Source organism: Rhineura floridana, chromosome 1 (assembly GCF_030035675.1).
Source record: "Rhineura floridana isolate rRhiFlo1 chromosome 1, rRhiFlo1.hap2, whole genome shotgun sequence".
Taxonomy (NCBI): Eukaryota; Metazoa; Chordata; class Lepidosauria; order Squamata; family Rhineuridae; genus Rhineura; species Rhineura floridana.
In genome coordinates, this window is record NC_084480.1 from 117918781 (window position 1) to 117944480 (window position 25700).

Here is a 25700-nt window from a genome sequence, read left to right on the forward strand (position 1 = left end):
CTTGTATCAGGTCCAGCTGCACACAGACTGGCAGCATCTCTCCAGGATTTCAGGCAGGGGCCTCTTCCCAGCTCCATCTGCAGACCCTCTGCTGCTGCGCTGGTCCCTTCTGTAGCTTTCCCACAGAGCTCGCCCACAAGGCTGGCCCCAGCTCCCCGCACGGGGCGCCTTTGGGCCAAGGTTCCCCACCACACTCGCGCGGCCAATCTACTGCCCGCTCCCTTTCTCCCAGGCGTCAGCCCGACACTGAAGGTCGTGGCTTGCAGCACACAGGAAGCCCGAACGCCCCTCCGCATCTCAGGTGCAGGCCAAGACACACTTCACCTGGCTGGGAGCAAGCCCGCGGGACACAATGGGCCTTGCTTCCCAGTAAACATGGCTCAGACTCTGTTGCAAAGCGCACTTTGGAGAAGTCCAGAGTCCAGCCAAAGGGCGAGGAGGGAGAACAACGGGGCAGCAGGGTGTTTTCTTTCTACAGGAGATGAGCTGGGGAGGAACGGGCGCCAGTCACCCCCACTATAATCCCATGCGGCAGCCCTTGAGAAGACCTCTGGCCTTATCCCAACCGCTCTTCTCGGCAGCGGTGCCGGTGCGCCAGGGCAAAGGCACCACAGCTCTCCAAGACCGGGCCCTACCAGGCCAGCTCGCTGGGCATCGGGCAGAAGCCACGGCAGGAGCAAAGAATAGCTGGGTGAAAGGGGAAGAGAAGAGACGGAGTTGCCAACTGCCCCGCTTCCTGGTGCCTAGGGGCAGCGGCTCTGGGTGTCACCCCCTCTGATGGTGACACCTGGTGCGGTCCGCACCCGCCGCACCCCCCTAGTGATACCGCTGTTAAAATATATGCAAATAATGATATCACAGAAAACCAATAGTTTTCATAGATTATTATTACTATGGATAAGATGGCGATGTTTTCTAAAGGAAAAATAGACACAGGTGTCATTTTGGGGATCGCCAAGGCAAATAAAGAAACCACACACTTTTTCCTTATGCAACAGTATGCACAAGAGCAACGATAGGCTTTGTGAGGAAGGATTTTTGAAACAAGTTAAATGAATTACAGACGTTGCACAATGCAAGGGTGTATGTAAGTATGTATGTATGGAAGTAAAATGGCTAATGCAATTAGGTCAAACATAGAAAGTAAAATGATGGCTGATTCTGTAGTTAATAGCACTGTAGGCCTGAAACAGAAAGCTTAGAATACTGTATTCTAAATAGGTGGAAGGAGAGACTCCACAATGAGTTCAAGCTCTCATGAGTGGTGGTATTTGCACAGAAGTCCAGCACCTCACTCAGCAGAATGATCAGGAGAGCCCCCAATTACACCAGGCCTGGCATACCACATTTTTGAAATAATACACATTACCATCTGAAGAGCTAGTGGGGCCAGGAGGGCAGGAGGCATAAGACCATTCAAGAGTCAAACATTCACTAATAGGCAAAAAAACCCTTGCCGTTTAAGAATGTACCTACACAGGAAGTGGATTGGACTGTGAAAGACCAACCCAAATTGTGTTTGCATTTTTACAAATGTGTAGGGCAGTACAATATCTCAGAGATGAGGTCAAGTATCCTGCTGTCCTGGTGTATTAGCTATAGCTGCCTAATTTCCCTGCTTTTCCAAGTTTGATAGAAATATCTGATGGCTATAGGTATGTTCGTAAACTGCAAGGGGTTTTTTTGCCTATTAGTGAATTTCTCTGCTTTTTAATCCAGGAGTTAAGTAATGGGATCCTGTGCAGGTTTGCTGAGAATGGATTGATAATTTGCATGTTTATTGAGTTCAATGGGATTTACTCCCCTGCAATCATGCTTAGGATAGGTGAATCTGACCACGGGAGAGGAGGAAGGGGGAGGGGGAGGGCAGAGCAGAGGGGGGAGGGGAGCAGAAGACAGGAGGGGGAGGAGGAGAGCAGATTTGATCATTTGCATGGTTAATGAGTTCAGCGGGATTTTCTCTTCTGCAATCATGCTTAGGATAGGTGAAACTGACTTCAGGGGAAGAGTAGAGAGGGCTGAAGTGTGGAGGGGTTGAGGAAAAGGAGGGGAAGGGGAGGAGGAGAGTAGAGGGAGAGGGAGGAGAAGGGGAGGATGGGGAAGGATGGGGAGAGGGGAGTAGAGGTGAAAGGCAGGTGTGATAATTAGCATGCTTATTCAGTTCAATGGAATTTATTCCCACCCTATTCCCCTGACAGAGCTACAATCTCAAAATTCTCTGGGAAAAGGGGCTGACTCTTAAACCACTCTGGCCACTGGAGCTCTGTCAGAGGAATATGAGTCTCCTAACAACTCTCAACACCCTTCACAAACTACACTTCCCAGGATTCTTTGGGGGAAGCCATGACTGTTTAAAGTGGCAGAAATGTCTGGCTTGGGTATGGCCCCTGATTAGCCAAGACAAACAGCTGTTAGACTGCCTTTTAGAACACTGACAGTTGGTTCTTACTGAGCATGTCTGCGCTATCATAGACTTCAATGTTAAATTTCTTAAATTAATTAAAAATCAGCCAGGCATTTTTTTTAACTTTTAAACTTCAGAAGATGAAAGTCAGAGTATGGGGCAAGGTCAGTAATAGGATTAGAGGTACTCTGTGAACACGATTTATCTTTAATTAATTTCAACAAATTGTGAGACTACTGACAGAAAAAAGTCCAACAGATGTCTGGATTTTTTTTCTCTTGTTTTAATCTTTGAACTCTTGATTCTCTCTGACAGTTCTGTGTATCACCACGAAAACTTAGAGGGTTGTTAAGCAAGCATTTCTGAGTTCAGGACTATAGGTTTTGTAAGATTTTGTGTTAAAATGTGCTTATGGGAAGCAGCAGAATGGCATGGGGGTATTTTCAATTTAACATTGCAGAATGCGAAAAATCCATGCTGGCTATAGTATACAGCCACTCTCATGGCTGCATAATTAACTATACCACTGACTCTCATAGCTGCATAACAAAGTTTAGCAATGCATGGGCTATGCCTATCACATTCTTCCTGCCTTTGCTCCCATATCCATAGCTTCCTGTCCCCTATCTCTATAGCCCCAAACACCCATTCCCTTCTCTTCAGATTTATCACTGTTCTTCCTCAGCTTCATTTGCTTTCTCCCTGGATGAGGTTTCCACCATTCCTATGCTTTCTTCTCACTCACCCCATGCAATTAGGAATATGGCAGACCCAAAGGGGTTAAAGCCCTGCTTGCCGCATCATGAGCCTAATTCAGATGTCTGTCCATCTGGCTGATTGGTAGTTCATAATGGCTACATGTGGCTCTCCACTTGAAGCAGTGGCTTTCTTCAACCATCTTTTGATTATCTTCACTTTATTTTCCAACAGCCCATTACATTGTGGGTATCCCAGGCTCAATGTGACATGCTTAAAACCATAGTCCTTTGCAAATTTCTTGAATTCATATCCTGAAAACTGAGGGCCATTATCAGACATTACCAAGTATGGAATCCCATGTCTTGAAAAAAATGATTTAATGTGCTGTATAACCTGTGATGCAGTTGTACATTCTAACAAAACCACCTCTGGGTAATGAAAAAAAATATCTCCCACTAACAAATAGTTTCTATCTGCCATTGTAAACATATAAATTCCCACTTTATGCCATGCATCTTGTATTTCATCCTCTATCCTCATGGACTCCTCCTAATTCTTGGGCTCATATGTTTGGCAAGTATTGCATTTGTGTACTACATTTTCTATACAGTAGGGCCCCGCTTCCCAGAGCTCCGCTTCCCGGTGCTCCGCTTCCCGGTGTTCTGCTAATGCGGCGGCTTTCCTCCCCTCTTTTAAAGCCGCTTTTGCCGCTTTTGCAGCATTTTGCGTCATTTTCGTGTGACGCTCCCCATTAAAGTCAATGGGGTTCCGCTTTACGGCAATTTCCGCTTTACGGTGGGGGTCCAGAACAGAACCCACCGTATAAGTAGGGCCCTACTGTATCCAGATTCATGAGGCCAATATAGTACCTCCCTAGCCCTCTGTGACGCCCTTCCCTGGCTCTCCCTGTCAGGTTCCTACCTGCTCGTGGCTACTGCCTTTCACTAGGCACCACCAGGGACTCCACCAGTCCGGACTGTCCTTTTTTATGGTTTCTCTCTCTGCTCTAGCACAGATCTCAATAGATCCCCCTACTAGGCAGCACCACCAGTCACGTTCTACAACCAATGTTCCCAGAGACCTTGCCTGAGTCTCTCTATCCGGTTACATTCGTGACTGCGTGCCTATGCTGTTCCCAACCCCCTTGTATCAATGCAGATAACTCATAACTCGGGGTTGCTCTGGATACTTATAATGTTATCTTCTCCTCTTCACCGCTGCCACCATTTGTTACTGTTTCCCTTCAGCCTTGGTTATTACCTTACCCTCCCTTCTGGTCTGTGAAACCCCAGCCAAGGATCAGGCCTTTGGTAAACCAAAATAGTATTTATTAAATAACATTAATAACAAGATAACTTTGATAATGATATACAAGCTTATGGTTTCATCTATTAGTGTGATATTTGACTTATTACTAATCCAAACTCCACCTCCCTCTTTCTCCACACTCCCCTGACATACACCAACTCACACTCACCTCCCAACTCCACCAAAACAACCCACTAACGTCCACCCAGATTCAACTGTCATCCTTCCATTTATACTCTCAGCCATCCAAACACTCAGCCAATCATCCAGCATTCTACTACTCATTTACTCCCCCCTCCTCTTTCATTCCACTTACCATGTATCTTCTATACAAACAGCACTTACCATATATACATTAATACAGGAACATCACACCCTCCTTTTGCATTTTTAAGTGCCCAAATGGCCTTCACGAATTCTCTCAAGCATATCTTGAGGGCTTTATCAGTGGTGGCCCCCAAATTATGGAATGATCTCCCTGATGAGGTACATCTGGCCCAGCACTGTTAACTTTTCAGTGCCAGGTCAAGACTTTCCTCTTATTCCCAGGCATTTTAGCATGTGTTTTTAAATTGTTTTTTAAGTGTTTTTAAATTTGTATATTTGTATATTTGTTTTTAATGTTTTTAATTGTTGTAAACAGCCCAGAGAGCTTCGGTTATGGGGCGGTATACAAATGTTAATAATAATAATAATAATAATATCTGTTTTGGGGACTACAATCCGTTTACCTTTGACCAAAATGCCATTTATCACTGAGAGTTCCTCCACAAACTGAAAATATGGGCCAGGGATGTGATGGCCAGGCCAATCATAGGTGATAGCACATTACCAGCTGTAGCATCTCAACCTGTGCTGTAGCTAGTGCAAAATTTATTCCACATTTCATCTGAGACTGGCAAATACTTTTTTATCTCATTAATGTGCACAACATCTATTCCCAGTCCTTCATCATCAGCAATTTCATTAATTGCCCTGGACAGAGTGTCTGCAATCACCAGATCATTACATGGTTTGTATTCTAATCTCAAATCATATAACTATAGCTGGAAAAAGTCTTTGAAGCCTAAGAGATATATCAGCAAGCCCTTTTCTAGCAATAGTGACCAGTGATTTGTGGTCAGTTTCCGCTACTACCAATCTCCCATTTATGGAAAACATGGAACCTTTTACATCCATGCACCAGGGCTAAGTCTTCTTTTTCTATACGTGCATATAAAATTTCTGTCTGTAAGGGATCTGGCTGTGTATGCCACTGGCCTCCAATTATCACCATATTTTTGCAAGAGAGTTGCCCTAATGCCCTCTTTAGAAGCATCTGTGGACAATTTAGTCTCCCTGTTACTGTCAAAACACCTTAAGACAGGAGCTGTTTCGGTTATATTTGCATCCCATGTCTACTGAATATTCTTTCTTACTAGTGCCCTTAAGCTGCTGGTATGGCCTTTTTATATATGATGCCTTTTTATAGAAATATTGAGCTCTTTGGGATCTAGACATCATCTAAGTGATCCATTTTTCATTTCTATAATTACTAATGAATGCACCCATTCAGTGGGTTCTTCTTTTTCATTTTCCCCCCAGTTATCAATCTATCTAACTCTTTTTTTAGCCTCCCTTTTATGGCCAAAGGAACCTTTCTTGGGGCATTGATGACCAGGCGATTATGTTCTGGTAACTCAGTTGTGTAGTTAGTGTCTAAAAAGCTAATTGTCTCAAAAACATCTGCATATTGATCTTGTACAAGCAAGTCCTTGGCATTAGTTACCATATAGACCTGCTTCATGAAACCTAATTCTTGACATGTTTATAAAACAAGAATTGGCACGGTATTTTCCAAAGCTATTAAAAAAGTTATTAGTTTGAGTTGATCTTTAACCTTTACCTCTAGCTGACACACTCTTTTAGTGGGCATAACCTTCCCATTGTAAACTCTCAATTTTACTTTTTTGCCCTCAATCCAGTTTGGTTTTTTGTTTACTTTTCCACAGCTAGTTTGGGAAGTACATTTACTTCTGCTCCAGTGTCCATTTTGTAATTAATGACAGTTCCAATAGTCTCCAGTGCAGCAGTCCAGTCATCTCCTTTCTCTTTAGCCAGTCTCCAACATTTGACTCCTTAGTACCTTCATCTGTGCTGTCCTAATAGATTGCATTACTTTGCACGCTTTGTTCTCTCCTCTGGGGTTTCTTCTCTTGATTGCAGACTCTGGCAAAGTGGTTATATTGTTTGCATATGTTGCACCGCATTCCTCGTGCAGGACGTTGCCTATCCAGGTGATTTATTCCACATCTTCTGCAATTTGAGGCCCTTTGTCTTGCAGCCTTGTCTTGCTTGCTTTTTCATTTCTCTTTGCTTTTGTTTGCTGTATATCTGATCTACTGCAGTTGGGACTATTTTGCCTTTCATTATGTGCAGGGTTTGAAGAGTAACTTCTGCTGCTTGACATACTCTCACTGCTTTGTCTAAAATCAAATCCATATCTTCTAACAGTCTTTTTTGCAGTTTTGAATCTCCAGTTCCTATTACAATCTGATCTCTTATCAGAGACTCGGTTAGCTGCCCAAAATTACAATCCCAACTTATCAACTTCAGGCCTGTTAGGAATTCTTCAAAAGATTCACCCTCTTTTTTACTTCTTTTGTGGAACTTATGTATCTCAAACATCTCACTTGTCTTGGGTATGCAATAGTCTACAAACTATTATAAAATGGTATCAGAACTTTCTTCTCTCTTCCTGGTTTAGTCACATGCTATTAGAGATATCCACAGCCTCAGTTACAGCTGTGTTAAGGGATAGAGCTATTTTCTGCTCATTTCCTTCTCTTGCATAGCCTGTTGCTTGCATATTTCTATCAAACTCTGCTTAAATTTACCAGAGCTTGGAAGTAACTCGTTATTTTTAACGAGTTACTTTTAATTCATTACAATTTTAAATAACGAGTGGGTAATTCCATTACATTTGGCAAGTAACGGAACGAATAGTAATTTCCCTACTTTTCAGCTGCAACTTTAACGTTTCCACATTAGGTTGGACGTTACTTGGGGGCGGGAACAAGGGGAAGTCAGCTCCTGGCTGTGATTGGTTAACACAAGACATGTGCCTCACACTGATTGGACCTCTGCGCAGACTGTCTCTTCCCTCGTGATCTGTGTTAGGAGGCACGAGGGAAGAGATGAATAGGCAGGGGGAGCCTGCTAGCATCTGACTCTGAGAGGAAAAAATGGACGCCGGAGGAAAAAGCCAGGGCAAGGACAACAACGGAGGAGAAGGCTGCAGCAGAATGGCGAAGAGCTGTGGAGGTGAGTGACGATGATTTGTGTGTGTGTGTGCCCCGGTGTGTGTGTTTTCGGCTGGAGTCTCTGGTTTTGGGGGGGGCTCTGGCTCTCTGGCTACCACCCCTTACTCTCTGGACTCTCCGCTTCAATTTAAAAAAAAATTAAGTTTCTAGGTGGTCTAATTCCCGAGATATACACCAAAACGTAAACCCCCCCTGCACAACTTTTTTTTAAACAGATCATGCTCTAGCTACAACTCCCATCAGCCCAATCCAGTGGCCATGCTGGCTGGGGCTGATGGGAGTTGTAGTTTAAAGTAACTTTTCAAAGCTCTGGCTGCAACCCCGCCCTTTCATGATTGTGAGTAAAGTGCAGACTTGTGTTTGTGTTGTAAATCTCTCTCCCTCTAACCCTATTTTTAAAGAAATTAGGCAGGGTTTATCACAGTTTTTATTATGTAGGAAACTAATACTCATTTTTTTAAAAAATGAATGAAGTTTATTTATTTATTTTTATTATTTTATTTATATCCCACCCTTCCTCCCAGTAGGAGCCCAGGGCAGCAAACAAAAGCACTAAAAACTCTTTAAAAATCATAAAAACAGACTTTAAAATATATTAAAACAAAACATCTTTAAAAACATTTTTAAAAGCTTTAAAAACATTTTTTTTAAGAAAAAGTTTAAAAACATATTAAAAAGCAATTTCAACACAGACGCAGACTGGGATAAGCTCTCAACTTAAAGGACTTGTTAAAAGAACAAGTTCCTTATCACTTGAGGCTGCAGTTTTCCCTGGTTGAGTAAGCCCCATTGAATACATTGGGACTTGCTTCTGAGTAAACAAACATAGGATTGCACTATAAATATCTTTACAGGTTATATAAATAAACATATTTGATAGTCATGCTTATATAAATATTTTCATAGAATCATAGAATAGTAGAGTTGGAAGGGGCCTATAAGGCCATCAAGTCCAACCCCCTGCTCAATGCAGGAATCCAAATCAAAGCATTCCCGACAGATGGCTGTCCAGCTGCCTCTTGAATGCCTCCAGTGTCGGAGATCCCACTACCTCTCTAGTAATTAGTTCCATTGTTGTATGGCTCTAACAGTTAGGAAGCTTTTCCTGATGTCCAGTCGAAATCTGGCTTCTTGCAACTTGAGTCCATTATTCTGTGTCCTGCACTCTGGGATCATTGAGAAGAGATCCCGGCCCTCCTCTGTGTGGCAACCTTTCAAGTACTTGAAGAGTGCTATCATATCTCCCCTCAGTCTTCTCTTCTCCAGGTTAAATATGCCCAGTTCCTTCAGTCTCTCCTCATAGGGCGTTGTTTCCAGTCCCCTGATCATCCTTGTTGCCCTCTTTTGAACCTGTTCCAGTTTGTCTGCATCCTTCTTGAAGTGCAGAGACCAGAACTGGACACAGCACTCAAGATGAGGCCTAACCAGTGCTGAATAGAGGGGAACTAATACTTCACATGATTTGGAAACTATACTTCTGTTAATGCAGCCTGATATAGCATTTGCCTTTTTTGCAGCCACATCACACTGTTGGCTCATATTCAGCTTGTGATCAGCAACAATTCCAAGATCCTTCTTGCATGTCGTACTGCTGAGCCAAGTATCCCCCATCTTATAACTGTGCATTTGGTTTCTTTTTCCTAAGTGTAGAACTTTTACTTCCACCCAGTTTTGTCATGCTGTGTCCCTATAAGTATCCAATTGCATACTATGGTTGTACAATACTTCCTTTACATTTTAAGTATGCCTTGGGGTAGTCATGGTTCTCCATTGTTTTCATCCTGAGGGGCAGATAGGCTGAGAAATGGTGAGTAGCCCATGGTCACCCACTACACTTTATAGCTTATTTTCATTTTGAAAAATTAATTAAAACAATTTACATGCAGACAAAATTTATTAAGCGGATTCACACAATATGTGTAAAGCACATCCAACTCGCATTTAAAGCGCATGACTTCCCCTAAAGAATTCTGGGAAGTGTCATTTCCCCCTCACAGTTATAGTTCTCACCACTCTTAACAAACTGCAGTTCCCATGATTCTGTGGTGGGATTCATGTGCTTCAAATGTGTGTTGAATGTGCTTTAAAGGAATGGTGTGGATCTGCCCTAGGTATGATGTTCATTCAAGAGTGAATTGAAAAGAACAATTTTAAAAGATACTTCTTACTCTTACTCATTTTTCAGACCTCTTTCTGAAGTAAAGGGTCAAATCTGTAAAAACATTTGGAGCAGCCACATTAAAAGATAAGGGCAGGGTATTCCAGGCAGGGGGTTGCCAACCCTGCTTGGATATGGATGTCTTTGCAGAAGAACCCTAGTCAAGGTTTACCAACAGCACAGTCCAAACTATATCTACTTAGAAGTCAGTGCTGTTGAGTTCTATGGGGCTTAATCCCTTAGTAAGTGTATTTAGAATTGCAGCCTTCAGGAGCCTCCATCTTTACTCCCCAAAGCTCCCATCTAACATCTCCACAACACTAGGCTCCTTTGTCTCTGCTGTGGCCTTCTGGTGACTGCCCTAGCCTGAAGGCACTTAAACCCTTCTTGCTGAAAGCAAGTAGGCTAGATTAAATGTTCCCTACCCAGGCTCATATATATAAAATATAAACGGCATTTTGTCAAAAGTATTTTTGTCTACATTTTATACCTCATCCTTGGTTTTCCAAGCTTGGCATGGAATGCTTCTCATACAGAATTAATTTGAAATGCTGCATATTTATTATCATAATCATCATATTCAAAATAAAAAATATATGTACCGCCTTCAAGTTGATTCCAACTTATGGTGACCCTATGAATAGGGTTTTCATGAGGCTGAGAGGCAGTGACTGGCCCAAGGTCACTCAGTGAGCTTCATGGCTATGTGGGGATTTGAACCCTAGTCTCATTTTGTTCTCACAACAACCCTGTGAGATAGTAGGTTAGACTGGCCCAGGCAGGGTTATTTAGTGAGCAAAAATGATGCAAATAGGATCTCTTTTAATTGTGCTATCGACCTGCTTACTTCCACTCTGACTGGGGCATCTTGCAGCACGGGGAAGAGATGGGGGCACATCACAGCTGAAGTTCACCCACATAGGAGCATTATCTCTTGTTTATTATTTATTTATTTATATTTATTTATTTTATTTATTTATTAAATTTATATACCGCCCGACTAGCGATAGCTCTCTGGGCGGTGAACATAAAATAGTATAAAAATACAATGAATAACAAAATAATATTAAAATACAATCAACAATACAATAAACATTTTTAAAATTAGATCAATGTAACTTAAAATGCTTCAGAGAATAGGAAGGTTTTGACCTGGCGCCGGAAGGAAAGCAGAGTCGGCGCCAGGCGTACTTCCTCAGGGAGACTGTTCCATAGTTCGGGGGCCACCACTGAGAAGGCCCTAGATCTTGTCATCACCCTCCGGGCCTCCCTGTGAGTTGGAACCCGGAGGAGGGCCTTCGTAGCAGAACGTAGTGCACGGGCCGGTTCATATCGGAAGAGGCGTTCCGCAAGGTATCGTGGTCCCGCACCGTATAAGGCTTTATAGGTTAATACCAACACTTTGAATCTAGCCCGGAAACATATTGGCAACCAGTGCAAGCTGGCCAGAACAGGTGTTATATGCTCGGACCGCTTGGTCCTTGTCAGCAATCTGGCCGCCGCATTTTGCACTAGTTGTAGCTTCCGAACTGTCTTCAAAGGTAGCCCTACGTAAAGCGCATTACAGTAATCCAAACGTGAGGTTACCAGAGCATGTACCACTGATGTAAGGTCCTCTTTACTCAAATAGGGACGTAGCTGGGCTACCAACCGAAGTTGGTAAAACGCATTCCTAACCACCGAGGCTACTTGAGCCTCAAGTGAGAGGGAAGAGTCTAAAAAGACTCCCAGACTACGAACCCGGTCCTTTAGGGGGAGTGTAACCCCGTCCAGGACAGGGTATATATCCACCATCCGATCAGAGAACCCGTCCACCAACAGCATCTCAGTCTTGTCTGGATTGAGCTTCAGTTTGTTAACTCTCATCCAGTCCATTGTCGAGGCCAGGCAACGGTTCAGCAAATCGACAGCCTCACCTGAAGAAGATGAAAAGGAGAAGTAGAGCTGCGTGTCATCAGCATACTGATGACAACGCACTCCAAAACTCCTTATGACCTCTCCCAACGGCTTCATGTAGATATTAAAAAGCAGGGGGGACAAAACTGACCCCTGCGGGACCCCATATTGGAGAGCCCGCGGTGTCGAGCAATGTTCCCCAAGCACTACCTTCTGGAGACGACCCGCCAAATAGGAGCGGAACCACTGCCAAGCAGTACCTCCAACTCCCAACTCCGCGAGCCTCTCCAGAAGGATACCATGGTCGATGGTATCAAAAGCCGCTGAGAGATCAAGGAGAATCAACAGAGTTACACTCCCTCTGTCTCTTTCCCGACATAGGTCATCGTACAGGGCGACCAAGGCTGTCTCAGTGCCAAAACCGGGCCTAAAACCCGATTGAAATGGATCTAGATAATCAGTTTCATCCAATAGCGCCTGGAGCTGGCCAGCAACCACCCGTTCCAAGACCTTGCCCAGGAATGGAACATTCGCCACTGCCCTGTAGCTGTTAAAATTGTCTGGGTCCAAGGAAGGCTTTTTCAGGAGTGGTCTCACCACTGCCTCTTTCAGACAGCCCGGGACCACTCCCTCTCGTAAAGAGGCATTTATCACTTCCTTGGCCCAGCTACCTGTTCCATTCCTGCTAGTTTTTATCAGCCAGGAGGGGCAAGGATCCAGTACCGAAGTGGTTGCACGTACCTGTCCAAGCACCTTGTCCACGTCCTCGAGTTGAACCAACTGAAGCTCATCCAACAAAACAGGACAAGACTGTGCTCCGGACACCTCACTAGGATCTACTGCTATAACTTGAGAGTCTAGGTCCCGGCGGATACATGAGATCTTATTCTGGAAGTGATCGGCAAACTGATTACAGCGGGCCTCCGATGATTCCACCGTGTCCGGAGGGTTTGAATGGAGAAGCCCCCGGACAACTCGAAAGAGCTCCGCTGGGCGGCAAAGAGATGATTTAATAGTGGCAGCAAAATGATGTTTTTTAGCTGCCTTCACTGCTCCTACATAGAGCTTAGTCGAAGCACTAACCAGCGCATAATTGTATCCGTCGGGAGTTCGTCTCCATTTCCGCTCAAGCCTCCTCCTATCTTGCTTCATCGCTCTCAGCTCCGGAGTATACCATGGAGCTGTATGAGCTCTACACAGGAGAGGGCGTGCAGGAGCGATCGTGTTTACAGCCCGGGAGACTGTAAACAGAGACGCCTGTTGCAGGTTTTGCTGCTGAGAGCAGCAGTCAGTTAGTGCGGCCACTTGAGTCACAGCTTGTTGATCCTGAGGAGGCAAAACTAGAAAGTGAGGTTCAGAAAGGAGGCCCTGTGCACGAGGAGGAGGAGGGCATGAAGCAGTGCCAGTTGCCCACAGCCACATCTGCAGAACAGCAAGTACCATGGTTTGGCTTTGAGAAAGCTTGTACATTTGTGAGCCAGAGTGGGAAAAATGTTGTTGTACGATGCAATTACTGCCTTCGAAGGATCACAAATCTGAGATCAGCTGTTTCCCCCTCATCCAATGTGAAGAAACATTTTGAGGTAAGCCTTTGTCATGCTGGTCCTCAAAGAGTGTCCATTGTCTATTTATGTTTAAATTGTGAAGTTCCTCTTCCATTTTTTCTTGGATTCATGCTTTGTTCTTCTTCCTCAGAGGGCACACCCTGAGAAGCTGAGAGCAATTGAAGAAGCAATAAAGGCAAGGAGACGTGGCCTTCCTGAACCAATGCATGACACCCCTCCTCCCAAAATGCTGAAGCAGCAGCAGACAACCCTTGAGAGGTGGGGATCTGGCAGGGATCTGCTTCTTTTGGCAGCCTGCGTACACCCTCGCTTCAAACTAGATCGGCTGGAATCGTGTCAGGCCACCACCCATACCAACAAGTAAGAACATTAGGGAAGCCCTTTGGGTGGATTACTCCAAGGGAAATGTTGTCTCAAGGGAGGCATCAGAGGGCTTAAGGTGGTAGACAGGGGCTGGGCCTTTTCTTCCTGGGGCTCCTCATCACAACCTTGGGTTGCTGCAGGTAATCCTTAAGGGTCTGCTGTGCTGCCCCATGAGTGTGGTGACTTGGTCACCTTCCTACCTTCCATGTCATCATCCACAGGCTCAGGCTGGACCCTGAACCAGGGGACATGACAAGCATCAGGAAATGAAGAGCAGATGATGGTTTCCTAACATATATGTGTTAACATATCCTCTCTCTTTCTTAGATACACAATGGAAGCCTTGTTGAAAGCTGAAATAAAGATGGGTGTACTTAATGAGGACAGTGATCAGTCTTCAGATAAAGACCAGGAAGGAGATGACTTAGAAGATGACTTCTTTAACTTTCTGCCCCAGCGCAAGAAGTCAGCAGTGGACACTGCTGAGGAGGAACTGGTGAGGTACCTGAGGTCTCCCAGCAGGGAAGTGTCATCACTCCATGGCTTTCCACGTGTGCTGCGGTGTTTTTTGCAGCACAACACAGGCATGCCTTCAAGCGCCGCAGTAGAACGCCTGTTCAGTACTGGTGGCAACGTAATGACTGTAAAAAGACATTCCTTGTCTGACATGCTCTTTGAGCATCTTGTTCTTTTGAGACATAACAGAAACATATTATAAAAGCATTTCAAGTGTAAAATTTGATTTCAAGAGTTGGGGTATCTTCATTGCTTGGGGGGATGTGAGATTCTGTTATGCCATTATGTTAATCTTATGGATAAAATTTTTTATTCTACTACCCCCTGTGTGTGTGTGTTTATTTTTAATATTGTTTTAGGCTTCTTAGATGTGCAGCAGCCAAGGCCAGCACCTTGTAGGAGTTTTTTAAAAAAAGTAACTGAAATGTAATTGTAGTGATTACTTTTGAGAAAAAGTAAAGTAATCAGTTACTTTCAGAGCAATTGTAATTGTAACGGTAATTACTACTTTTTTGGGCCAAGTAATTGTAACTGTAATTTATTACTTTTTAAAAGTAATCTTCCAAGCTCTGAAATTTACCCCCCAAGATTCAGCAGGTTTACTGGAGAGTTTTAGCTCCTTGGGTAGTCTTAAATGCTCCATGTCTTCAGCAGTTTTTTATCTTCGTCTTTTTTCTGTATACACCACTCCTGGTACCATGTGTTGTTTTGTTTTATTTAAGATTGTTGGATTTCTAATTCCAAACAAAATATTTTATTATATTTTATAAAGGCAGAACACTGCAAGACATAACCCTAACAAACTGAGGCTGTTTCCTTCTGTTCACTCACTGAGGTCTGCTCATAGGTATCAGCCCATTCTGACTAACATTTGTTCTCTAGGTCTTAAAGAGACAGCAAACTAAAGTAGGGCCCCGCTTTACAGCGCTTCACTTTACGGCGCTTCGCTAATGCGACAGTCTCAATTAGACGCAATTAGACTAAAGCCCCACTCATACGGCGCTTGTTCCGCTTTTACGGCAGTTTTCGGACATCAGGCGCCAATCTATTCAATGAGTTCCACTTTTCAGCAGTTTTTTGCTTTTCAGCGGGGGTCCGGAACATAGCCTGCCGTATGAGTGGGGCCCTACTGTATTCCCACAACCCAAAGCTGGCCCAAGCCATTTTGCTGCCTTTGCTGTCCCCTACCCAACTCAAGATGGGTTGTACCAAAGTCTGGCCAAGTTATTTTGACACCTGAGACAGAAAAACTCGTAAGTGCTTCTCCCTGGGAGTAAAAATGCAATAATAATAATTTGCTGCCCTTTGTTGACACCCAAAATCAACCGCCTGGAGCAGCTGCCTCACTCTGCCCATGGTAGGACCAGTCCCAGCTATTTTGGGTGTAAATGTAAAGTCTGCTTATTTTAATGAAAGAAAAAGAATTATGTGTCTCAGGTATACCCTGGCCTTTGTCACCTGAGATATATGTTTTCAGGACCCATTGTATTGTGACTATAATTTGTTTTAGGCTGTTTTTAATATTGTTTCAAATTGTTTTAACCTGTCCTGGTATCTTTTGGCAAAAGGTGGATGATGATGATGATGATGATGATATAATAATAATAATAATAAATTTGGGAAACCAATTGCAAAAGCATCTGTCAACAATTGCTTCCCATGGAAAGAAACTGGAATGAAAAGTACCAAAACTCAGTGGAGAATGCATCTATTGATACTAGTTAGACCATGTTGATTGGCAATAATCACTCCCCAAATCACAGAGAGGAAATTTCCTCCTCATCTTCCATGTATTTCTCAAATCTGTTATTAATATACTACATCAGTTTAGGCATTATATCCAGTAGGCCTTAAAATACTACAATGGAAAATTTTGGCAAATGTTTAATTTTGTCTTGCTCTTTCTCTACAAAGTATTTTTCAACCACACAATCCTACATATGTCTTTTTAGGTTACTCACAGGTAAATGAGTATAGGATTGCAGTAATATAACTGTAGGGTGTCCTTGTGTGTTACTTTACAAAGAACAACTCTCTGTTTGAAAGGTCTTCAGAGGAGGCAAGAGTACTCTATTTGAAGAGCTGTCTGGTCTAAGTCCAGTTTAAAGATAAAGAATCATAGAATAGAAGAGTTGGAAGAGGCCTATAAGGCCATCGAGTCCAACCCCCTGCTCAATGCAGGAATCCAAATTAAAGCACACCAGACAGGTGGCTGTCCACCTGCCTCTTGAATGCCTCCAGTATTGGAGAGTCCACCACCTCCCTAGGTAATTGGTTCCATTGTCGTACCGCTCTAACAGCCAGAAAGTTTTTCCTGATGTTCAGCTGAAATCTGTCTCCCTGTAAGTTGAGCCCATTATTCCATGTCCTGCACTCCGGGATGATCACAAAGAGATCCCGGACCTCCTCTGTGTGACAACCTTTCAAGTACTTGAAGACTGCTATCATATCTCTCCTCAGTTTTCTCTTCTCAAGTTTAAATATGCCCAGCTCTTTTAGTTTCTCTTCATAAGGCTTTGTTTCCAGTCCCCTGATCATCCTTGTGGCCCTCCACTGAACTACATCCTTCTTAAAGTGAAGTCTCCAGAATGCGGTACTCAAGATGAGGCTTAACCAGTGCCAAATAGAGAGGAACTAGTACTTCATGCAATTTGGAAACTGTACTATCAATGCAGCCTAAAACAGCATTTGCCTTTTTTTCAGCCACTTCGCACTGTGGCCCATATTCAGCTTGTGATCAACAACAATTCCAAGATCCTTCTCACATGTAGTATTGCTGAGCCAAGTATTCCCCATCTTATAACTGTGCATTTGCTTTCTTTTTCCTAGAAGTAGAAGCTTGCACTTATCCCTGTTAAATTTCATTCTCTTATTTTCAGCCCAGTGCTACAGCCTATCAAGATCAGGGTATTAGCTATTCCTCCCAATTCTGTATCATTTGCAAATTTGATAAGCATTCCCTGCACCACCTCATCCAAGTAATTAATAAAAATGTTGAATACTGGGCCACGACCAAACCCCACAGTACCCCAGTCATCACCTCAGCCCACTTTGAGAAGGAACCATTGATAATCACTGTTTGAGTATGATTCTGTAGACAATTGTGGATCCACCTGATAGTTGTTCCATCCAGCCCACATTTAGCTAGCTTGCTAATCAGAATATCATGGGGAATTTTGTCAAAAGCTTTGCTTAAGTCACAATATCTCATGTCTATAGAATTCCTACAGTCTACCAGGGAGGTTAGCTGATCAAAAAATGAGATAAGATTAGTCTGGCAGAATTTGTTCTTGATAAATCCATGTTGGCTTCTAATAATCACGGCATTATAGAGATTGACCACTTTCTAATCTGCTCCAAAACTTTTGCAGAGATTGAAGTCAGGAGGGGCCTTGAAGTTGTCCATCAACAATTAGTGCCTGGACGACAACTGAACAGGAACACAGGTCATCTGGCCAAATTATTCCCCACTGTGGTGAGATGTATTGCATTTCTGTTTAAATTATAGTAATTATTTCTAAATTTGCATCTAGATATATAAATTAGCATATGCAAATTTGTGCCCTCTTTTTTGTGGTATGTAACTTGCTACCATACACTGCTAACAAGAATATTTAGATTTGGCCTATTCAGAAAATTCAAACTGAATACTTTGCATTTTTAAAAAATCTGTCAGTCTATTTGGGAGGAGATGTTTAAGAGCCCTCTCCCCCCCGCCCCCACTTCTCAATATCACTGGCTGAGAGAGTCTGCTTAGTGGAGACAACAAAGCAATGTCAGCTGAAGACCTGGTCCTTGAACTTTGTTTTTTTTCCCAATGGATTTTTCCCCCTAACTCAGCAATTATGTATCTTGCTCTTAAGCACACATCTGCTGTATAAACTTAACTGGAAGGAGGGACTTGACCGACGGTCACTTGAGAATTTGGTTTTTTTATTTAAATATTTTCTTCTAATCTCATGCTTCCTCTTTAACTTGGCAGTGCCCTGGAAAGAAAAACAATGTCATCCTACTACATTGTTTACAGCCTGTCAGGAAGAGGAATTTGGTTACCTTTTCCAAACGGCGTGGTACTGGATTGTTGTTTTTTAATCTCCCAGTCATTTACTTAGGGGCTTCGTTTTAATGACATGACTTGACTGACCATGGTGAGAAACCACAGAAGAATAAAACTCAGGATGAAATATGGAAGTTGAATCTGTGCTATTTAATACATTTTTTATTGTTTTCTTAGCTTGCGGTGGCAGAAATTCTCTGCTAGTAATACATCCTGTAACATTAAGGAACATGTAATTCCCCAACTAGAAGACTCCTTTAATGACAGGTTTATGGGTGCTTAGGGAACACTTCACCCATGTTCTACCCCATTGCAGTGGGGATGGCATTCTGTATTTTCAGATGAAAAATACCTAACTCCATTTCAAGTTATGAACCCGTTTAATTAGAGGAATCCAATTTAACAAACACTTCAACTGGGAGGTCTGCAAATCTCCAACTGTTTCCTTTGTTTTGCTGGAGGATGAAGTCCTTTTTATTCTTAAAAGCATTTCTAGCTTGATGTGATTGGTGTAGTTTAATTTGTACTTGCTTTAATTAAGGATTATTTTAACAGTACAATCCTCAACACAGTTACCTGGGAGTAAGTCCCACTGAACTTAATGAGGTTTACTTCTGAATAGACAAATGTAATATTGCACTGTAAAGCTGCCTTTATGGATTTGCTGTTATCAAGTTATAATTTCAGATTTTATTTTAATGGCTTGTTTTGTATTTGATTTTTTAAAAGTCATCTTGTGATTTTGTTTGGGAAAGGCAATGGATAAATAAACAGACTTGGGAAGTATTTTCTTCTTGTTAGCAACTGGCATTTGGTGTGGGTTTTTTTTTTAACTTAGGAAAAAAGGTGAGCAAAGAGGGACATGACAAGAGGTGTATAAAATTATATATGGTGCTGAGAAAATGGACAGAGATAAATTTTCCTACATATCTCATAATACTGAACACTGGGGTCAGTCCAATGGAGCTGAATGGTAAGATAATCAGAACAAACAAAAGGAAAGATTTCTTCACATTGCACATATGTTGACTGTGGAATTCCTTACCACAATTTGTAGTAGGATTGCCAAGTCTCCAGTTTTTGCCCAGAGACTCCAGATTTTTGGGGTGATCTCTGGGTGAGTCACTCCAATCTCCAGACTCTCAGCTTTCATTTTGAAAAAATTAGGTTCCTGGGCCGTCTGGTTCATGAGATATATACCACAACATCAGCTGCCCTCCCCCACAACTTCTGTTAAATGAGCTCATAGTTGGCTGCTTAATCTCCACTCTTTCAGTTTTGTAGCCAATAAGTGACATCAGGCTTGCGATTGCCAAGGGATTTGTTGACCTCCCAGCAATAGCTAGAACCCACTCCAAGTGCAGAAAACTGTTGTCTTTTCCTGCTTGTCTGAAAATCTCACAAACTGAGTAAGTATATAGCTTTCAGCAGTAGCAAAAATCTCTTTCTCTCTGTGTGCAGGAGATTATTTATTTATTTATTTATTTGATTTATATCCGACCCTTCTGCCAGTAGGAGCCCAGGGTGGCAAACAAAAGCACTAAAAAACCTTTAAAACATCATAAAAACCAACTAAAATATATTTAAACAAAACATGTTTTAAAACATATTTTAAAAAGCTTTAAAAACATTTTAAAACCTATTAAAAAGCAATTCCAACACAGATGCAGACTGGGATATGGTCTCAACTTAAAAGGCTTGTTGAAAGAGGAAGGTCTTCAGTAGGTGTGAAAAGATAACAGAGATGGTGCCTGTCTAATATTTAAGGGGAGGGAATTCTAAAGGGTAGATTCCACTACACTAAAGGTCCATTTCCTATGTTGTGTGGAACAGACCTCCTAATAAGATGGTATCTGCAGGAGGCCCTCACCTGCAGGGCGCATTGATCGACTGGGTATATAAGGGGTAAGACAGTCTTTCAGGTATCCTGGTCCCAAGCTGTATAGGGCTTTGTACACCAGAACTAGAACCTTTAACTTAACCCGGTAGCTAATAGGTAGCCAGTGCAATTCTTTCAGCAGTGGGGTGACATGTTGGCAATAGCCTGCTCCAGTGAGCAGTCTCATTGCCACATTTTGCACCAAATACAGCTTCTGGACCAACCTCAAGGGAAGCCCCACATAGAGCACATTACAGTACAATGAACAAATTCATGCCTTAGCCTTCATGTGGAAGGACAAATAGTTGTGTTGTGGACTACAGAGATTCACAACAATAAAGTTCAAACAAGCCAAAAAGAGTTTTCAATAAAGCACAGTGTAGATGCAGTTTGATTTTGTCTGTTCTTTCAGCATAAATGAAACCTTTTAAAGGAAGCTCCTAACTATTGAAGGCTGAGATTTAAAAGATCCCAGAAATTATGCCTAGAGAGGGAGAAAAAAAGTGTGTAGTAGAAATGTCAAAGACAGAAGAAATCCAGCAGAACCAAAGCAACATGACATCCTTGTAAGTCCCAGGGACTAATTCAATGGAAGCAAGTCAGATTGTTCTAGGTACTACATAAGACAATGAATAAAACACTACAATGGATTTGTACATAGTAGCTTTTAGGTATGAGGTAACATGAATAGTTATTCAAGGGCTAATTTCCTTCATTCTTCCTCACCACAGTTCTGCATAGTAGGTATTTTAGTAGATGGGGAAGAGAGATACATACAGATTTTCCAAATACTGTGTAATGAATTCATGGCTAGGTAAGGAATTTGAACCAGGTTTCCTCAGCCAAACACTCTATCCAATGGATACAATCCTTTATTTTTATTTTTGTCACATGTGAACTTTTAGCATGGCTAGAATTCTCCCTTTCATCTGGGGATCCTGATTGTGCAGGGTTCCCAATCGCAGGAAGGATTCTAACCATGTTCAGCTGAATGCAGGGAGAATCTTTCAGATGTTGGCCTCTAATGTGCTACAGTTGGGAGAGGAACCAACATATGTTGGGACATTGTGGGTGGGATTTGGGTGAGTACCCCCTCCCCATTTTAAGTCCACATGTGTTCAAGAGGGCTACACAGCACAATCCAAACCAAAATACACCAGGATGAGAGAGTTTGAATTCAGTAGATCTTGGGCTGAGCCAAGGCTCAGCCGAGCTATGCTGGTATGTCCTGGCTATCCAGGGTATTCTCAGTTAATGGTACTTAAGACTGTGTAATTTACGCTGGTTTAAGTCCCCAAGAAGGCATGTTCCAGGGTGTGGTAGGATGGGATAGGAAAAGACTTGCACTTATCCAAACCCCTTTCAGTTTAGTCACATGATCTAGCAACCAGGTAGAACTTAACCGGGGAAAAGGGTGGTGTAAATCAAATTCCTCCTGAACGGAGTTTGGAATAGGGTTAATTTACACTGGCGGAACTTACACCAGCTGTCTATAATTATGATTGCTTAGTAAGTGTGCTAACAGCCCGGTTGGGGAAGTGTTCCAACTCTCTATGCATGGGTTTCACTAACAATAACCATGTTTAACAACAATCAAAGTGTTTATTTGAGGAACAATGAAAACAGTTTAACGGTAAACTCAAGCCTGAATGCGATTAGAACTAGGAAGAGTTAGTAACAGAAATATTTCCACCCAGCTAATCAAAGTGTTTATTTGAGGAACAATAAAAACAGTTTAATGGTAAACTCAAGCCTGAATGTGATTAGAACTAGGAAGAGTTAGTAACAGAAATATTTCCACCCAGCTAAGACCCTCTAATCTCTTCTGTCTCTCTATTCCAACGGCCAACTGACAAAAAACCCCAACTGTCATTCCATGCACAGTTCCATCCTTCAAGCAATCTTGTCTACCCTTCCCTTGAAACACAGACCCAAAGCATGGTTCATTCCAGGGTCATCTCAGGATCACTAAAGCACTCAGGCTCACTATCTCATTCTGTTAACCAGGATCTAACCTGATGACACAAAAGTATTTCTCTTGGAAGTGATTCATCTGTTTAGCAATCCATCCCCCAAATTCCCAGAGTCATGAAAAATAGCCACATCCTGAAATCTATGACTCTCGAGAGAGCCTGTGACAAAAGGAATGCAGCCTCATCCCTGACTCATCTGCAAGTCAGTGTTTTTCTTTGAAGCGTACTTTATTTTCCCAGTTTTTTTAAACATCCCTTTTCTATGCATTGAAACAAAATCCATTCAGCAGATTGGCATGTTTGTGTGTCCACTCGCTGCCTCTAGGCATCTCCCTCGCTCTGATTAAAAACTATGACAAGCATCCACAAAGTCTTTTCCTGCTGTTTCACCCAAACCCCCTTCCTAATGCGGTTTGAACTGATGTAAGAGGTGGGACATGATGTACTAGCATGCAAGGAACTGGTGCTGCTGGATAGGCAGAGCCCCTGATTTTGCAAGCCTGTCTCCTAATGTATCCATAAGGACATAACTAGCAGATCTTTAATTATCCCATTAAAAGAAATTACTGTGTGTTTCTCATACACTTGCTGCATACAGAGCATTGGCAGAGCACTCAGGTGGCACCACTCTCTCTTCTCCTTTGCAGACACCAACTGTGCATCCAGCCCAGGGAATATGTGCTCCAGCTGGTGACTATTGCTCATCGCTCTCTCTGTGTCTCCTGCTGCTCTTCTGCAGGAAGACGATTCATCCCACTCCTCATCCTACACAGACCACAAAGGAGGCCCACCCCATGACTAGCAGGAATGACCCAGATGCAGCTGGCTAATTCTCCATGGGATTGTTGACCTCCATGGCTAATCCTCCATAGAATTTGTTGGCAAAGCTCCATGACAGACCATTAGTCGAGAGGTCTAATGTTCCTACTATGGAGTTGGTGCTATGAGAGATACAGCACCCACTACTTTGCTCTTTGTCAAGCCACTGTCCAAGGCACAAGATTCCTGCTACAATGGTTTGTCGGTAATGTGTGTCTTTCTCTTTCAGGATTTCCTTCATCCTGGAAGCTGTTCAAAACAAGGCAATGACACTGCTACATATGTACCTTTTTTTTCCTGCTGTGGAGTGGTAGAAAAGGATCCCTTACCCATTCCTCCTGCAATCTGGCTTCAGCTGAGGATAGTGCTTTCAGATGGTGGGCAAAAAACTTAATGGTCTCAGGGCTCCTGCACAACCTGCTCATTCATATCATGAGCTGAGTGGAAACCTCTTGGCAGGACTGGTCTGAGGAGAAGGTCTGGGATCCAGGGGAGGGGTCCAGTGGTTTGGGAGTATGGAGCGAGAATGTTGGGGAGAGGCCAAGTGTTCTGCCTGTCAACAGCCACCTCCTTGAGGTGTCATCCGATGTAGATGGAAGGGGTTGAGCTGCCAAACTGTCCCCTTACCTTGCGTCCAGCGGTCATTCTATCTCCCAGCCAGGCCCCTGTGGCTGACCCTCCTACACCACAGGAAAGGAGGCCAGAGGTGTAGCCGGGGGATGTCCTGGCCAAGTCACCTGTGCCACCATCGCCATGAATGTGTCAGAGGCTGTGCAGGCATGAACAGACTGATCCCAATACCCAGTCTACTTAAAGGAGTGCCCGTTTGCTTGTCCAGTCCTGAGCCAGGATACAAGTTCTGAACAGGTAGTCATGCCCAACCTCTCCTGCATTAAGAGGGCTCTGGAGAGTGAGTGTCAAGTGTTGCAACCATGTCTTCACTTGTGTAGCCATGCCTTGCAGTGATCTTAACTGTGTGACCTGTAAACTGATCTATTTTCCAATTGTGTGCTAAACTGTTGATTAAAGCTATTGGCAATATCTGAGGCAAGAGTCCTGAGACAGAATCTGTCAGTGGGAGCCAGGACAATTCATACAATGCCTTGGAACTGAATGATGCAACATCATCATAGAGCACCTCTCCAGGGGCATTTGGTACTCTGTTTCCGAAGTACATGACAGCCACACTGCCAGTGGGCGCTCAGCTGAGCTGCAGCTGAGTTTAGAAAAATGGGGGGGAGGGTAAAGAAGCCCTTGGACTGCCTTGTAGAACAGTTTGTAAATATTACTCCTTCCTAGAAGCATGTTTGGGCCAGCCAATCAGCCTTTTCTATTTCAATGGACATTGGATGAATTCAAACACAACAGCATGACTACTGTGCTTCAGGGATAGAGGTGTTACTGGCACCTTTGGAGTTTATAATAAATGTTGGCTATGTTGACTTTATCCAGCAAGAAGAGAACTAACAGCTGCTGACCTGCCATAAGATCTCTTGGGCCTAAGGTTGAAAGTTGCCACTTCCTTGAATGTTGTAAGTGGCTTCCAGCTAACCAGGGATGAGACTGCTGGGACCATCAAGGAGCAAGTTTTTCCACCTGCCTTGCCCCACCCCTCTATCAAGAGGAGCTACAGACTGAGAGCAGGACTTTACAAACCGAAAACACTTGGAGTTTGGAAAGCCAGCCTCTGGGATGGTAAATAAAAAGTCTACAAAAGCCTCAAAAGGAGCTGTAAATATAGAGACCAGAGAATCGAGGACTCAGTGGACTTCAACATGGACCACTCCAGCTTCATCTCGTGCCGCCACCTGGAGCTCGCCTTCCACGCCCCGCACTTCTACCTATGCTGCCTCGGCAAGAACAGTGTCCTTGTTGACAGCACCTTTCAGCGCAGGGGTGGCCCAGGCCTCCAGCTGCCCCTGCATTTATTTATTTATTTATTTTATTAAATTTATTAGTCACCCATCTGGCTGGTTTGCCATTTTGGGATCCCCTGGGAGCTTGTGAGACTTTGGGGGTGATTTGTGTGTGTTGGACCCCGGGTGAGAGCCAGGGTGGATGGGTGGAGTCCTGGGTGAGAGCCAGGAGGTTAAGAGGTGTTGAGTGGAGAAGTGCAAGGCAATCGTTTTAATATTCATTTGTTAATTTGTATTATGTATGCTTTTGTATTGTGGCTTCATTGTATATTTTTATAATATTTGCTGTTTTATCTTCTGTACACTGCTTAGAGATTTTTATATATATTAAGTGGTATAGAAATGGCTTAAATAAATAAATAAATAAATTTCTTCCACCTACCCCCCCCCCACAAAATGTCTCCAAATTTCCACCCCAACCTTCATGAGAAAGGAAGATATGACGGGTGTGTGTGTATTGTCCCAGCCCTAAGATATGTCCTAAGACATGGCCCCATATTTACAAAACAGAAGGAGCTTTGCACTACTATGTTACATTACTGTGTAAAGTTGCCTTATCAGTAAATCGCTCAGATGAATTATGTCCAATAATAAAAGTATCATTTCTTATGTTTATTATTGAATTTTATATTACCCCAAGTGCATACATCAAATAAAACATAAACCTGACCAAAGGAAAGATCAATGAAAGGACACAAAGTGTAGGAAGGAAACATGGCGATCAAATGTCCTTACAAACCTCTTTTAAAGAATATGGTTCAGGATTCTTCTGTCCAACTTTTTAGTCAGACAAATTACCATTTTAGTCCATAAGAGTTTGTTCATGAAAATACACTAGAGCAAGT

General features: G+C 43.0%; 1 protein-coding gene across 4 annotated transcripts in view; it reads left to right on the forward strand.

The window, feature by feature from the left end:
* Window positions 1–25450, forward strand: part of CCDC171 (coiled-coil domain containing 171) — a 311338-nt gene extending 285888 nt beyond the window's left edge. Inside the window, exons 26-27 of one of the 4 annotated variants that reach the window (XR_009763232.1) lie at window positions 17583–17686; window positions 22768–22842. Coding sequence is in view for 1 of the 4 variants with exons in the window: in XM_061630327.1 (XP_061486311.1) it covers window positions 22768–22950 (183 nt within the window). In the remaining 3 variants the exon portion in view is untranslated. Of the gene's footprint in view, window positions 1–17582; window positions 17687–18193; window positions 18554–22767 lie in introns of those variants that run through there. The other 3 variants (XR_009763234.1, XM_061630327.1, XM_061630311.1) reach the window with 3 other exon arrangements.
* The last annotated feature ends 250 nt before the right edge of the window (window positions 25451–25700 follow it).